The sequence below is a fragment of the Phodopus roborovskii genome, unplaced genomic scaffold, assembly GCF_943737965.1.
Source record: "Phodopus roborovskii unplaced genomic scaffold, PHOROB, whole genome shotgun sequence".
Classification (NCBI taxonomy): Eukaryota; Metazoa; Chordata; class Mammalia; order Rodentia; family Cricetidae; genus Phodopus; species Phodopus roborovskii.
The window spans coordinates 6,351,162-6,367,191 of record NW_026126578.1 but is presented as its reverse complement, the minus strand read 5'-3'; the positions used below and the strand labels follow the sequence as shown (position 1 = coordinate 6,367,191).

Genomic DNA, 16,030 nt, shown 5'->3' with positions numbered 1-16,030 from the left:
TAAAACCTGGCACTGCCCTTCACCTGTGTGGGTCCTGGGGCACCCTATCTAAGCCTTCTGGCCCCAGTTTCCCCTGGTGTGAGAGCTGAGATTACTGTTTGTCGGGTGCAGCACAGTGCCAGCACACAGTAGGTGTTCCAAATACTTCCTTTGTGTACATAGTAGGTGTTCCGAAGCTTTCCTAGGGCTTCAATTTCCTCATCTGTCTGGTGAGACAGTCAATCCTCTCCTCACAGCCCATGAGCAGAGGTGGTACCCAGAGCACTGAGTGACAGATCAGCTTAACCCTGCTGGACAGTCTCATAGAACGGCCGTGGCTTCTGGGTGTGCTAAAGCAGGCTGACGGGCAGAAGGTGGAGGCCACTTCCCTGTGGATAGACTGGTTTGTGAGCGTGGCTGCTGTCTGCTTCCTGTTAAGCAGACACCCTCCTCCTCCATGGACTTCCCATGTTCCCCAGCCAATGCTGTCTGAGCTCATGAGACTCCAGTTTTTTCAGACACCCCCTGGTAGCCCGTGGCAGCCCCATTCTCTGAATTTGGAAGCTTGTGGAACTTATGGCAGGTGGGTTCCAGTTATCTTAGTGTTCCCAGGGTTCATTCATGTCTCAGTGTGTATCAGCACTGCCATCTCCTGAGGGCTGACAGTCCAGTGCGCCAGAGAGGTAGAGAGCAACTTTTCCCAAGACAGGGTCTTATATAACCCAGGCTACCCTGAACTACCCTGAAAGTCACCATATGGCTAAGGCTGACCTTTAACAAAGGATGACATTTAACCCCTGATCCTCCTGCCCCTTCCACCTCCCAATTACAGGGAGGACAAACATGTGTCACCACACCAGGTCTCTACCTTTGCATCTCTCTCACTCTCCCACAGTTCTCTGTAGGGTCTAAGACAGCCACGCTCTGAGCCTGCGTAGTAGAGGACAAACAAACAACACATACATACACACACACACACACACACACACACACACACACACACACGACTTGCTGATTCAAACACTGGAGTGATGGGGCCTGGGAACAGTCAAGAGCATTTGCTTCTCTTGCAAAGAACCCAGGTTTGCTTCCCAGTACCCACGAGGTGGCTCACAGCTTCCAGTAACTCTAGCTCCAGAGATTTCTGGGCCCTCTTCTGGTGCCTTTGGGTACTGCACACATGGTAAAGAGATACAAGCAAAACCTGTATACACATAAAACAAAAATAAATACAATTTTAAAAATAACAAAGATGAACAAAAATAGAACTGCTTCATTCAAAAGTTTTTCCAGACCCTTCAAAAATTCTAGGGCTTTCTGGAACTCAATTTGAGAAATTTAAGATTCTAGGACATGAGCTGGATGTAGTAATACAGACCTGCAATCACAACTACACAGGTAGCTGAAGCAGGAAGATCACAGTTCAAGACCTACCCAGGCTAGGGTGAGTTCAAGGACATCTTCCATAATTTAGTGAGATGGTGTCTCAAAATTTAAAAATTCAAAAAGGTTAAGATGTAGCCTGGCTGGTAGAGTATTTGCCTGACATACACGAAGCTTTAGATTCCATTATTAGAAGCATATACACAAGGTATGGTAGAGTATGTCTATAGTTACAGCATTTAGAAGGTAGGGCATAGTATCTCAAAAATGACTAGGGAAGGTTCTCTGTGACAGAGAAATAGCTTCAGATGCTCAAGGCCTGGGTTTAATCCCTAGTACCTCAAATAATAACTGTGACAACAACAATAACAATAACTTTCTTGGGAAAGGGCCTGATATTTTCTTGTAGCACAGATGCTCCAGAGAGTCTGATGTCACTGTGTACCCACATCCTCAGCATAAAATGTGGAATGTCATAAAATACAATGCACAGGATGACTTACAGAAACCAGTTATGTTGAAACAAAATGGTTTTAAAAGTGTGTGGCACTCAAAACAAGACTCAGTAGGAAGATAGACTACTGGTCCACTGTCAGAGGGCAGTAGTCAATGTCCACCACAGCTGTGAAGCACATGAAGAAAACTTGGAGTCTCTATAACACAGTATCTACAACTGTGTATGATCTTATTGGCATGTTATGTTCATTCACTTTGAGGTCTGTGAAAACATATATATGAGGTTTTCCCATTTCAGTTCACAGATCCCTGAATTCTCTATTAGGAGGGAAGATGGGCCAGTTCTCATCAGTCCTCTCTGGCCTTAGTTCCCATTTCTTCCTGCTTGCAGAATGAGGTCTGATTCTAAATACTATCCATAAGAATAGAGTGTCCCCTGCTTTACTATAATGGCAGGAGAAGAAGTGGGAGATGGAGACAAGTAGGAGGTAACCCCCCAGGCCAGGATAGGAGGTGGTGGGCCTGGATCTTCTGTGGAACATAGAACTGATAGGCAACAGAAATGTTATGATACTGTCCCAAGTCCATCTTATCCTCCCCTGAGACAGCATCATCAACAAAGATCCCACCATGCCCATTATGTAACCCCTAACTGGAAGTTCCACCCAACACCATGATCTCAGTGGACAAGGTACTAGAAGCTGATGGACACTTGTTCCTTCTGTTTATTTGGATAAGAGGCTTTGGCCATGTGATAGTAATAGGGCTTATACCTTCCTCAGGGACCCATGTGATGGAAGGCTCAGGACGGATGGTAGTGACTGCTGTGGGTGTGAATTCTCAGACTGGCATCATATTTACCCTGCTGGGGGCTGGAGGTGAAGAGGAAGAGAAGAAAGACAAAAAAGGTAAGCCTCCCACAAGCACACTCTCTGAAAAGCCAGGAAGGAGCTTTTAAGGCCACATTTTCCACGTATCTGTTCACAATGCAGAGTGACTGCTATACCATGCCCTGTACCAACAGTTGCCTCCTTTGTCCTTGGGGCCTGCTGGATTGGGTGGGTTATGTCTGTTCCATCTGCCTTAGTCTCTGTCTTGTCCAGTCATGTCACAAAACCCCCCTCCCCACCTCTTCCCCTCTAGGCCAGACTCAGGATGCTGGGCATGTCATTCAATCTCCGGACTCCAGCAGTAGAGGCATCCAGCAGGAGCTGGCTCCCCCTCACCTCAGTATTGTGTAGAAGTCCTCAACCAGAAATGTTCCTTCTGACATTGGTCAGTTCTGCCAGCAGAACTGTCAATCCATTCAGCATAGAGACCAACGCCAGGCATGGGCATGAAACTTGGGAAGGTGGTTGAAATTCAGTCCCATGCTTTCTGCTCTGATTCTTCAGGAGCTGACACATTGCCCACGCCCTGGTTCCACTTCCCCTTTCAAAGTAAAAGTCCTTACACACCAGGTGCCCCTCAGAGCAGTGAGTAGTCATCAGAGATACAAATACCTTTCAGAACAGAGGAGAGATGCTCCCACAAAAAGCCCTGAGCCCAAAGCCCAGAATGGCCAGAACCTTACCTGGTGTCCACATTCAGTCTCAGGCACAGTCCCCTTTCAGACTGTCAGCCTTTCATCTCCTTCACTAAGCTTTAGAATAACATCCCCAACATTCAAACTTTGGGAACTTGGAGAAGTTGATAAGTGGGCAGATGGTCCTTCCCAAGTTCAGGCAAGCATGCTACCCACAGAGACCACTGGGACACAAAATCTGCAACAGGGCTGAAGGCAGCTGGTAACTGAGTGAAGAGCTCCTTTCCACACCCAGCATGAAGAGTGAAGCTGAGCTGTTATCTGGGAAATCAGTAGACAGAAGAGAACAAAGTTGGGTTGGGTTCAGAATGGAGCAAAGTCCTAGCTCAGAGTCCCAGCAGGTATTGGGACAGGGTCTCATGTATGAATGAGGACTGTAGTCAGGATGAATAGACTAACCAAGTGCAGTAGGGTGGAGCTAAGAAGTTGGTGAAAAACAGTAATTTGTACCTGTGTTCCAATCTCTGTGGGGCCTGCCTGGAAACAGACACCCAGAAGCACCTGCTGGCCAGCCCTACATCTGACAATACCATAAAAAAGAATCAGGCCTCAGTGGCCCCTTAGGTATCATTCAGGGTCCTTTGCTGGATCTGAACCAGCATACAGAAAGTCAAAAGTTTCAGTTCTGTGTAGGGATTTGAGGAGGAGTATGAAGGACTTGTGTCTGAAGAGCCAGAACTGGACCCCTTGATCTTCCCATCCCATCATTTCAACCTGAGATACCCAGCTCAGAGTACAGAATGGTCTTGTGTGCAGAGGTGCGTGTGAGTGCGCGTGAGCACGTGTGCACGTGTTTGTGTGCATGTATGTGTGTGTGCACGTATATGTGTGTATGTGCGTGCATGCGTATATGTATGTGTGTGTGTGTGTGTGTGTGTGTGTGGTGTCTGGTGAGGTGTGGTGCACTCATGAGGCTGTATGTGTTTCTCCTTCATTAACATGTCTCAAAAATCATCACACAGGTGTGAAGAAGGGGGATGGCCTTCAGCTACCAGGTACAGTAAGACAATCCTCAGGGAAGATGGGCTTTTAGATGTAGCTACAGCTGTGGGCCCCTAGGCCTTGCCCCTGTTAGTAGCACATAGTTGGAGGAGACTCCATGCCTACTAGAGATTATCCCCTTAGACATTCCTCTGCAATCTGCTGTATGCAAGCTCAGCAGGACAAGGGAAAAACCCACTGTGCCCTCTTGTCCTTATACCCAAGGCCAAATGGCACCTCCATCGAAGTCCCACACACTAGCATGCAGTACCTCATTTGCCATCACAGCACCCCTGAGACACACACACATACACACACACACCAGTTCAGCTCCTGTGTCCAAGCACTTGCCAGTGTCCCATCCTCCTGCTTCCCACACAACTGTATCCCCACCTCAAGAAAGAACTCCATGAGGGTGAACTTGGCAGTCCCCTACCATTGTTAATTTCTTAGTTAAGATCTCCCTGATATAAGAGGGAGACATCTAGAAGCCCCTCTCTGGTGAGATATCTCACATGGGGGTTACAGTACTCTTCAGTGAGCCAATGAGGGAAAGTTGTGGTGGGCAGAAGCCTGATCCTAAGTCACCACCTTTGATCTTCAGGACGAAACAATGGTGGTCACAGGGAAAACCTTTTAAGTGTCTAGGCCACACAGCACCACTCACTGAGCACTTTTAATTGACTCCTGGTCATGGGTCCCTGGACAGAACTTCCTTATCCCATGGGGTTCCCACCTAGTCAGCAGAGCCAACACAGTCCATAGGACAGTCTATAGAGCAACACAGATGTCACCACAGAAATGCCATCACAGCTGGGCTTTAATCCCAGCACTTGGGAGGCAGAGACAGGCAGTGAGTTCAAGGCCAGTTTAGTCTACAAACCCAGCTCCAGGACAGCCAGGAATACACAATATTAAGTGCCATCCCACCTGACCACCTGAGTCCACTCCATGCTGTCCTTCACAGACCCTCTGTGTCCCAGTCTCAGTACCCACCCACCCCTGTGGCATTTCCATAGGGACATTTCACCCCCTCCCCATATTTGAGTTCCTCGCTTTCCAGCAGAGGTTTCATTTTTATAAGGATAAGTCATGTGATTATCCCCCAGTAGGTTCATGTCTCTGTCGTCGCCTTCTCCATTGTGACATTTCACTTTCCATCCCTCCCACCCCACAGCGGCCGACGGCACAGCACCTGCAAACACTGCAGGTAGCGCAAATGCAAGCCTAGTCAATGGTACGTCTCCACAGTGAGCTCTCGGGATGGGTGGCTGGGCTCCTTCTTCTCCACCCCCTACTCCAGGCTTTCCCCGTCCTGGGTCCCCACAGACCTCTGACACACATGGTCACTCCAGAACACTCTCCCTCCCAAGTACTTAAAAGCAGAGCCATGACCCAAGAAGTTAACTCCACATGACCCTGGCTTCAGATCTGGCCCCATGAGAAGCAGCATGGCCCCCAGTATGGCCCACCCCTAAGCACATCTCTGGCTCTGGCTTTGGAAAAGTGGCCTGGGGTCAGGAACTAAACAGGAGCCAGCATCTGGCTCCCTAGCAAAGGCTCCTAGCTTCCTCTAAAACTCTCCCAGAAGTGAAGACTCAGGCTGGAGTTCAACCCTCTAACCCCACTCATGGCATGGCTGAGCCACAAGTAGACACTTCTCCCTCAGTCTCTTTCTCTTCTCTCTTGCCAAGCCAGCAGGTATTAGGACTTGTGGGGCTTGGACCTAGTCTATCACCCCTCTCGTGTGGACTGGTGTGTGTCTCAGTGGTGCCTGGGCTGGAGAGTCCATTGGTCTCCACACTCTTACTTCACCAGGGTGGTTGGTGGGGGTGGCTGCCTGCGTCCCCAGGTCTTCATCATCTTCTCCTCACACACAAGCATGGAGGATTATAACCACCTTCTCCAGGGGTCTCCACTGTCCATCGTCCTCAGACAACACCTTTGTCCTCATTGGTCCCCTGGTAGCCACCCAGGCTGCACCTGGATACTCAGGGGCACTAGAGTTTGGCTGTGAAAATACTGCCAGAGAAGCTGAGGCAAGGGACAGAAGCATCACTGAGTGACAGACATGTTTCTTATCCATTCTGTAGTCCATGCCCCACCCTACACCTCTCACCAACCCACCTACCTTCAAAGCACCCAACAGACCCATCCAGAAGATGTCAGGGCTGCACAAGGCACCTCTGCAAACAGTTGCTAATTCTAGTGTGGGTCTATTTCAAGCCCAAGAGGAGGAAGGGAGACAGCTGGGGCTGTGGGTGGTGTCAAGCCACAGGGAGGGGTGGCTGAGAGGTGACAGAAAGAGCCAGCATGGGCAAACCCATAGCTCAGGGAGAAGGAACCAGGAACCCACTTTCCCTAGGAGATCAGAATACAGGCATCCTCCACATCACCAGTTCTGGAAGAAAAGGGGAGTTCCCCTGCAGGCTGCCACCAGAACCCACAGGGAAGATGAAGAGCTTTAGTTTCTAGACCAACACTGCGTCTAGTGTTTCATGTCCTCTGTCTCTTCCATCCTTATGGAGGCCCCGTGACACGGTTTCACTGTTCAAATATGAAAGATGGAGAGAATAAGACTCAAGGAAATCAAGACACTAGCTCCATCCCATGGTGGCACATGCCTTTAATTGCAGCATTCTAGAGTCAGGGACAGGTGGATCTCTGAGAGCCCAAGACCAGCCTGGTCTATAGAGTGAGTTTCAAAACAGCAAAGGCTACATAAAAAGACCCTGTCTCAAAACAAAACAACAACAAAATAGCACTGGCTTCTCGCCCAAGTGGCTGCTCATCCCTGCCTGTAGCTCCAGTCCCAGAGGACCTGGCTCCCTCTTCTGACTTCCACAGGCACCAGGCACACTCATGGTGCACAGACATATGTGCAGGCAAAACACTTCTACATATAAAATTTTAAAAACTAAAAAGAAAGTAGCAGGATGGGAATGTAAATCCAGAACGCAGACCTGCTTGCCTCCAGTCAACCCAGAATTCCACAGTGAATTATGTCTTATAGGTTTTCTATTGAAATGAAGAAGTCTTCCCTGAGGGGGGAAAAATGACCCTCTAGTCTAAAACTAGAGGGTCGGATATGATGATGTGCACCTATAATCGCAGTGCTCAGGAGACAAGGCAGGAGGTTCGTGAATTTGAGGCCAGCCTGGGCTACAGAGGAAGCCCTATGTGCAAGATCTCAAAGGCTGAGGAACTAGTTCACCTGGGAAATTGTAAAAAAGAAAAAAAAACCAGACCCCACTCCAGGCCAACAAATGAGAATATGAATTGTGGTACTGTTCAAACTCCAGAAGCAAGCACAGAGAGCTGTGGCTGAGGCTGGGACATGAGAACAAGCGCACTATAAGCTCGCCTCTTTTTCTGAGTCAAACCTTGGTGATGCAGGAAAGAAAACAACAAAAATGGTTCCCTGACTGTGACTCCCCCAGATCCCACATCAAAAGCTGTAGCATCCCAATCACTGTCTTTACTTCATTTTTTTACACTCATGCACATCTCGATGTCAATTCAGATAGATAATGTACCCCTGTGGCTTCCCCACCTCTTTGCAGCACACATCAGGTCCTTTTTCCAAATAACCCTTTGGTTACCGTGAACCCATTTCACAGATAAGGGAAGAGAAGTGGCCTTTCCAAGGTCTCCTGGCCTGTAACCTGTCCCCACCAAAGTCTGTGCATCATCACCTATTCAGGGATCAATCTGGGTCCACCTAGAATATATGAAAAGCAGAGCCTCTGAGACCCCACTCACCCCCTCTCCTGGGCCCTCTCTCTCATCCTCAGCCCCATCTTCCAGGTCCTGTGTGGTGACGGGCCAGCTGCTGTAATACAATGCAGGGCCAGGTGGGCGCCAGTTTAATAAGAGCTTCCAATAAGTCCCTTGCTTCTCACAAACCAGGCCATCTGCAGCAAAGCACCCCCAGATACGGCTCCCTTCCCCCAGCATGTGCATTGCTGATTATTTGTCTGGCCATGTAATTGCTATGGCAATAAAAGAGAGAATTGCTGGGTTTAATGGGTACATGCATCAGCTAGGACATCTGATAATATGAGGCAAAACAACCCTTCCAGCATTCCAAAGGTGCTTCTGGAAGCCCAGTCCTTTGGCACCCCTTAGCCTAGTTAGTGAAATTATTATGAGAAACAAAAAATAATTGTTGCCCATTATTCTTTTCTCTTAAAAAAAAAAGAAAGAAAGAAAAGGTTTTCTTCCTATTGTTTTTTTAATCCAAAAGAACGCCATTTACAACAGGACAAGAAGGTACTTTATCTTCAAACCCCAAGGTGGACACTGGCTCTCTGCTCGGAGTTCTGGATGGCAGTTAGTGAACTGGGGTCTGAGCCACCCATCAAGCATGCACAGTAATAGTAGCAAGCTAATCTCACAGCTCCCAGGGTTATTTTGGAGATGTTCTGTGAGGACACACTGCCTCTGGACATCCCTCCACCTCAGTTTTCTTATCTATAAAATGACAAGGCTGATGGTCCCTCCCACCTGACCTGGCAGGGCCTGACAACTGATGACACTTGTAGAGACATCTTCAGTCGGCTGAAGGCTGGCCTGTGAAAGTGGTTTTTAGGAATGTAAACCCCTAGGTGGAAACTGGCTAACAAGAGACTAAGCCACAGCTGGGCAATGCCCAGACAAGGTTCTCAGGAACCCCACACAGTGCGACACCAGCCCTCTGCCTGGGCTCTGAGGAGTCTTGGCAATGGAAATAGCAGAACAGAAGCATTCACACTCCAAGGCAAGCTCTCAGTTTCTCCTCAACAGATGAGAGTCCAACACCAGTGTCCTTCTCAAAAGAAAACAGTGTCAAGCACTATATAAGCAGTTCTTAACCTATTAATTGAGACCCCTTTGAGGGTTGCATATCAGATATTTCTATCATGATTCATAACAGTAGTGAAATTACAGTTATGAAGTAGCAATGAAGACAGTTTTATGGTTAGGGGTCACCACAACATGAGGCACTGTATTAAAGGGTCGCAGTGTAAGGGAGGTTGAAAAGCACTGTCTAGATGAATGCATGGAGGCCATGTGAACTCAGCCTAGTGGCCTTGGCAGCAGATGTTAAGGCCAAAAAGCCTTCTCCCACCCCTCCTAAGGGACCAAAGCTATAGGAAGTTTCAGTGGGTGGCACAGGCTGCAAAGGAGGGCGCAGCTGAAATCAGGTGTCTCAGGCAAGAAGCAGCAGCCTCCAACCCTGCCCACAGTGGCCCAGGCTGTGACCAGGGTTCCCAGACAGCACAGATGGCAGGTAAAAAGTCCCACACCCAGCCCTTCCCCAACATCTGGCTGCATTAAGCCCTGACATAGGTGATAGCACCCAGTACTGGCTCTTGTTAGCCTGTCTGTGAAACTACTCCTTAACACCTCTTCTAGGGGCAGCGGCTTCCTTCTAGGACCAAGGCATTTCCCATGGACTTTCAGACACCCTAGGGCATCTTCAGACCCCATTGCTCACCTTCTGCCCTATACACTTTACAGGATTTTAGTCAGAGGTGTACTTGGTACATAACATCATATCCTTTGGAGTGATAAGGAGAAAGAATCATCTTCCCTGCCCAGCCCAAAATAAGGGATATGTTGACCTCCATTCCTCTCCATTGTAGATGATTGATCATCTCTATCTATCTATCTTCATTTTTTGGGAAAATTAAAATGATGCAGCTAGAGAGTAGAGCAGGAGGGTCATGAGTTTCAGGCCAGCTTAAGACACTTAACAAGACCTTGTCTCAAAATTAAAACATAAAAGGGCTGGAGAAAAGCTCAATGGTGGAGTGCCTGCCTGGTAGACACGGGCCTTAGGTTCAAATCCTCGGTTCTACAGAGGGACGGGAGGAAGAAAAGAAGGAAGGGAGGCAGGGAGGAAGGAAGGATTTGAAAGCTTCTCTTTCCCTCCTTTCAGCCATAAGCACCATGCCAGGCTCAGTTTGGAGGTCTGGGCACCTCTCTCTGCTTCCTGTGCAGACTCTGGACCCTTTTACTTTACAACTCATTCCTTTCGCCTATAAAATACTCAGGTCCAAGGTTATTCCAACAGAAACACACACACACACACACACACACACACACAGAGCCCCAAAGAATCAAGAGCATTTTGGCCCCACAGCCACTGTGGCTAACATGACGGCCAGGCCGGCCTTCATTCTAGATTTCCTCAGCATCCCCGAGCAGCTTGGCCCTTCCTGTCTGTGACATGAGTGTCTGTGGCCTGTTGTGTCCCTGTGATGACCTGTGCCGCCTGTTGTCTGTTGAAATTCTCTGTTGTGTAGGTAAAATGCAGGATGGCAGTGCCGACAGCAGCCAGAGCAAAGGTAACTGCAGCCGTGGGGCTCGAGTCACACAGGGATAGGGACCCACGGGGGCCAGAGGCAAATGCACGCACACCTGTGGGGAGCTCTGGCATCTTTGGGGTGTAGTCATGATTCTCATAATACTGGGGAAGACAAACAGGTATCACAGTGAGGTGAGGGATGCACCAAGGCCAGGGTCTCCCAAGCCACCTACTTGTCAGCTGGGGTCTGGAGGTCAGCTCTAAGAGACTCTTACAGGTGGAGGCTTGGCCAGACCTCTGCCCAAAAAAATGCAACAGGTCCTTCTGTCCATCCCACAAGAGGATCCCTTAGCTGGATATGAGGGCTTGGCACCTGTGCCGGGGACACCTTGCTTTGTTTTCTAAGTCATGCTTTGTGTCCTTCCCAGTCTAGCTCCCTAGTATCCCAGTAACTCGGCCTCAAGAACACCCAGGCGGGAGCCCTTCTCTATCTGTCTGATTGTGAGAGGGCCAAGGGCCCTTTTAGGGTGGGGACTGTGAGCTTGGTTCAGCCCTGACCTGCTGGGAATCCAGGGTAGAGTCCTGTCCTACTAAGTCCCCTACATCTCTGATCCCAGGTCTCAGGTACTACTGGGACCCAGAGACTGCAGCTGGAAGGGTTCCATCCGAGGCTCCTTTGCCAGCCATGAAGGGCCCAGATGGGGCAATCAGCATTTCTCCTGGGCAGGCAGGGTGGGTGCTAAGAATCCCTCCTGCAGGCTGACCTGCATGTGTGTGTGTGTGCACATTCCTGCTCTGCCCCCACAGCCAAGCAGCAGGATGGGGCAGCTGCTATGGAGATGCAGCCCCTGAAGAGCGCAGAGGGCGGTGATGCGGATGACAAGAAGAAAGCCAACATGCACAAGAAAGAGAAATCGGTGCTTCAGGGCAAGCTCACCAAGCTGGCTGTGCAGATCGGCAAGGCGGGTGAGTTCACAGCGGGGACCTCCTTGCCAAGCCCTACCCTACTCTGCCCTCTTTCACCTCACCTGTAAGAAGAATCGTGATTCCAGTGGTCCTGGAGGCCTGCCCTGCTCCACATAAGAGGAGCCCTGCCCTATAGACAAACTGCCACAGCCACGGCTCTGAGGTTCCCGGGCTGCCAGCTTCACCAGCTCTGAGTCCCTGCCTACTCCTCTGTAAATGGGGATAATTCTTGTCACAGTGTGATAGATTGCTTTGAGAATTAAAGGTGACTGTGTGGATGGGGGGGGGGGGCAGCGCTAGTCTGTGGCTTATGTAGTGGCCGACAGACCTTGTGGGACAGGATGTGAAATCAGAATGGATTTGGACTTGATAATGATGATGTAATGACTGCCCTAGCCACAGTGCAGAAGGTGGACTGAAGGGCTTGACTGCAGAGCCAGGAGTCCAAGCAGAAGGACTTACCTCAGCCCCACAAGGCAAGCCAGGCTTCCCAACTGAGGTGTTAGCTGCAGGTGATAGCTATGGCTGTCTCCAAGTGCAGGAAGCCAAGCCCAGCTGCAAGGTGAGCCCAGCCCTCTGCACAGCCTTGACCTCCCCTTGTGCCGGGATGTATGAATGGCAAGGCCTCCCACCTGGCTACTGAGGCCTCTGTGGCTGTCTCCATTTCTAATTATAGACAGCGCAGCAGGGGACAGATGCAAATTATAGGCTCAGTGGTCTATATTTAAACCTGGTGACTGTTCTCTCTCGGCTGCGGGCTGCTGGGAGCTTGGCTTCCCGCCCCTGCCGCTGTCAGGCAAGGATAGAGCTAGGCTCTGATGCTCCACAGCTGGAGCTAGAGTGGGGAGATATGAGCCCAGGGATTTCCTCCTTCACTGCCATTTGTGTCACAGGCAGGTGACTCCACAGTAGTGTGTGGCACTCAGGGGCCAAGAAACTCCTGGCTTCTGAAGACCTCAGTCCCTACTCCCACCACCCTGGCAGGGATAAAGTTCACAGTCAGGCATCCTGAGCTTCCAGCCTCCCACCACCTCCCTCTGGGGCTGAACCCTTTGTGGCCAAGTATTTATGGATGGGCACTCCAGGCTGAGTCTGCTACGCAAGAAATGCGTATCAGAGATGGTGGAAAGCCAGAAAATCTTGAGGCCTGTGAAGAATTCCTAGGCTTTGCTTCACCCCATGAGACCCCCAGACCACAAGCTATATGACAGAGCATGCCCACCATGCAGAGCTGCCTGGGCCTTGAAACCTATACATTAGCCAGGGGGCCATGGGTATCTGTTTGGGGTAGTTGCACCAAAAAGCCCTTACCATTAGCCCTCCTCCATCAGAGAAAAGAGGTAGGCACAGTCCCCACAGCAGGCCAGAGATAGGCACGCTAATCTGTCAGGAGGGGGTCTCGAGGATCAAGTGTATCTCCTTGGCTGCAGCATTGCCCTCCCTGTGGCCTCCAACTAGTCACTTCCCTCCACCTGGGACTCCAAGACCACCACATATCCCAATGTCTCCCCCCATACTACCTCCTCCAAGACACCATCCCTGGTCATGCTGGCTACAGCAGCCACTCTAGCACACCATCCTCTTCAGCCACATCTTCCTGGCATCTTTCTTCAGAGAATCAACACATGTCCATAATGATCTGACTATAGCCAAGCTTGATGGTGTACACGCACACACACACACACACACACACACACACACACACCTATGATCCCAGCACTCTTGCTATGTATTTCCCTACTGTGTTTCTTACCTGCCTCTGCCAGGCAGGGGCAGGGTGTCTGCCTTTGGTACTGCCGGATCTCTGTGCCCTAGGTAAGAAAACACCGCGCACCTGGCATACTGCAGGTGCTCAAAGGTGTTTGTTGAGTGAATGAGTACGATTCAAACCTTACCTCATTATTGTGTGACAATTATATACAGGTGTCTCTTGATGTGCTCATCTGCTCCCTTGACACATGTTTACAGTGTGACTGAATGTCTTGTGGTCAAACACCATGCTAGACACTTTCCCTTTTTTTCCATGTGAGCTTTACAAAACTACAGACAGGAAATCTGCCCCCAGGCCTCATACAGAAGAGGCTCCCTGAGGATCAAGGACTTGCTCTAGGCCGCAGAGCAAAGAAGTACAACTAGGAGATGAGCTGGGGGGGTCTACCCAAGAGGCCTCCAGAAATGGTTTAGCACACACCTCACCCCTCTGCTGGAGCCCTCTGAGCAGGTGTCCCCATGTCACAGGCCTGGTGATGTCAGCCATCACAGTAATCATCCTGGTGCTCTACTTCACCGTGGACACCTTCGTGGTCAACAAGAAGCCGTGGCTGACAGAGTGCACACCCGTCTACGTACAGTACTTCGTCAAGTTCTTCATCATTGGGGTAACGGTGCTGGTGGTCGCTGTGCCCGAGGGCCTCCCTCTGGCTGTCACCATCTCACTGGCATATTCCGTGAAGGTAAGACAGGAGAGCAGTACTGGGTGTCTGAGGTAGTCCAGCTGGGGTTCTGTCAGAGAACCAGGAAGGGTGCATACTAGAACATGAAGCTGAGCTAAGGAGTGTGTGACTGCAACAAGGACATGGAGAGAGTGTGTGAGCATGTCCCCCAAATGCATAATGCAACTGAGAGAGAGTTAGGCCCTAGCCACAGGAACCCCACTAATCAGTGCAGCCAAAATAGCTTTATGGGCATGCAACCTGGGCTGGCCAAACCTTCAGAATTTTTCTCAAAAAGACTCCAAAAATCTATATTTAATATAAACTGTCCTAATCCATATTGACAGTCAACTCAGACTTACAAAATAAAATGGGGCTGCAGTATAGCTCGGTGATATATGACTTAATGGCAAGCACAAGTCCACAGCACTGAAAACTGCCAAATGCAGACAGCACTGTGCAAGTGAAAACATAACCCCTTTCCACCAAACCCAACAGGTCATGCCTTAAGGTGTGGGGAAGTTTAGCAAAACCATACAGGCAGCTCTTACCTCTCAGGTAGGGGTTGCTGAGAACACAGGAGGGTTTACGGTAGTTAAGCAATGTACTACCTGGCCAGGTGTGAATCTATGGCTTTCCCTAAGTGTCCATATACCTGCTGAAGCATTGGCCATCAGAAAGCCCACATGCTACAAGTCTGGCCCATGGTGCCACTACCAGATGGTCCCATCTGCTCATGCCCTTCCTTTCCCTTTGGGATTTCCCCCACCTTGTTGGGTAGGGACATAGACTACTGTTTCCCAGGGTCCCAACACCAAGATGTTTCTGAGAAGGCTTTTGCTCTGAGACTTTGGCAGCTCGGCCAGAGGGCAAGGTGAGCGTCAGTTTCCAAGCCAGAATTTGGACAGCATTCTGCGATGTAATTTCATATAGAGAGTGATCTCTCTGCAAGTGCCAGCGAGTGGGAGTTCTGTGTAAGGGACACAGCCCTTATCAGCCCCCTCTCTCAAAGAACCCTGTCCCACAAACCAAAGCCTGAACAGGTTATAGTACAGTGCTCCTCAAGGCCTAGCATGGCTAACTTGCGTGGCCATAAGTAGGTCCCCACTGCCACACCACTGAGCTAAGGGACTCTGTGAAACTTGGTAGAGTTGCTTGGGGGACATCATAGGCAGACAGTTTTAGGCCTGAGTATCTTCTGAAATTTTTAGTTCTAGCATGTGACTGGCGAAACCATGTGATGAACAGTAAGGCCCATATTCCCCCTTTGAGCTCGTCCTTGGGGCCACCACCAATAGTACAGTGGTGAGCTCTTTTGTTAGCACCTCTTAACAGGGGCACCGCACAATCCAGGCGCATCATTTTAAATGTCCTAGTGACTGCCTTTTTAAAAATAGGTCTGGGGAACTGTCTCAGCGTGTAAAGTGCTTGCTGTGCTGTGTATGAAAACCCAAGGTCAGATCCCTGAACCCACATAAAAGTCAGGCTTGTCAGTATGAACCTGTGACCACAGGCCTAGGGGACCCACACAGGAAGACCCTGAAGGGACATGCTAGCCAGATGGTATAGCTGGCATGGCAAACTCCAGGTTCAGTGAGAGAGTCTGTCTCAAAAAAGTGAACCTGTGGCGGCTAGAGATTGTTCATGTGAGGAGGGTATAAAATGTGACTGGGGATATAGCACGGTGATAGAGCCCTTGCCTAGCACACATGTGGCTCTGTACTTGATCCCCAGCACTATATAAACCAGGCACAGTAATACATACCTGTGATCCCAATGCTTGTGAAGGGGAGCAGGAAGTTTAGAAGTTCAAGGTCACCCCCATCTACATAGCAAGTTCAAGGTCAGCCTGCAATACATGAAACCCTGTCTCAAAAAGAAAACAAAAAAGCCAAGTAGCATTAACCTTAATAGTACAAATTTACACAAACATGTCCAAATTATCAATAATTCAAC

The 16,030-nt window shown here is 49.6% G+C and overlaps 1 protein-coding gene across 9 annotated transcripts in view; it reads left to right on the top strand.

Annotated features, from left to right (window-relative positions):
* Atp2b2 (ATPase plasma membrane Ca2+ transporting 2) overlaps positions 1–16,030 on the top strand; it is a 173,056-nt gene that overhangs the window by 111,779 nt on the left and 45,247 nt on the right. For 4 of the 9 annotated variants that reach the window (XM_051203557.1, XM_051203558.1, XM_051203561.1 and 1 more), the window contains exons 6-11: positions 2,601–2,726; positions 4,366–4,398; positions 5,562–5,621; positions 10,675–10,716; positions 11,484–11,642; positions 13,881–14,095. In XM_051203557.1, coding sequence (XP_051059514.1) covers positions 2,601–2,726; positions 4,366–4,398; positions 5,562–5,621; positions 10,675–10,716; positions 11,484–11,642; positions 13,881–14,095 — 635 coding nt within the window. The remainder of the gene's footprint in view (positions 1–2,600; positions 2,727–4,365; positions 4,399–5,561; positions 5,622–10,674; positions 10,717–11,483; positions 11,643–13,880; positions 14,096–16,030) is intronic. The other 5 variants (XM_051203560.1, XM_051203565.1, XM_051203563.1 and 2 more) reach the window with 3 other exon arrangements.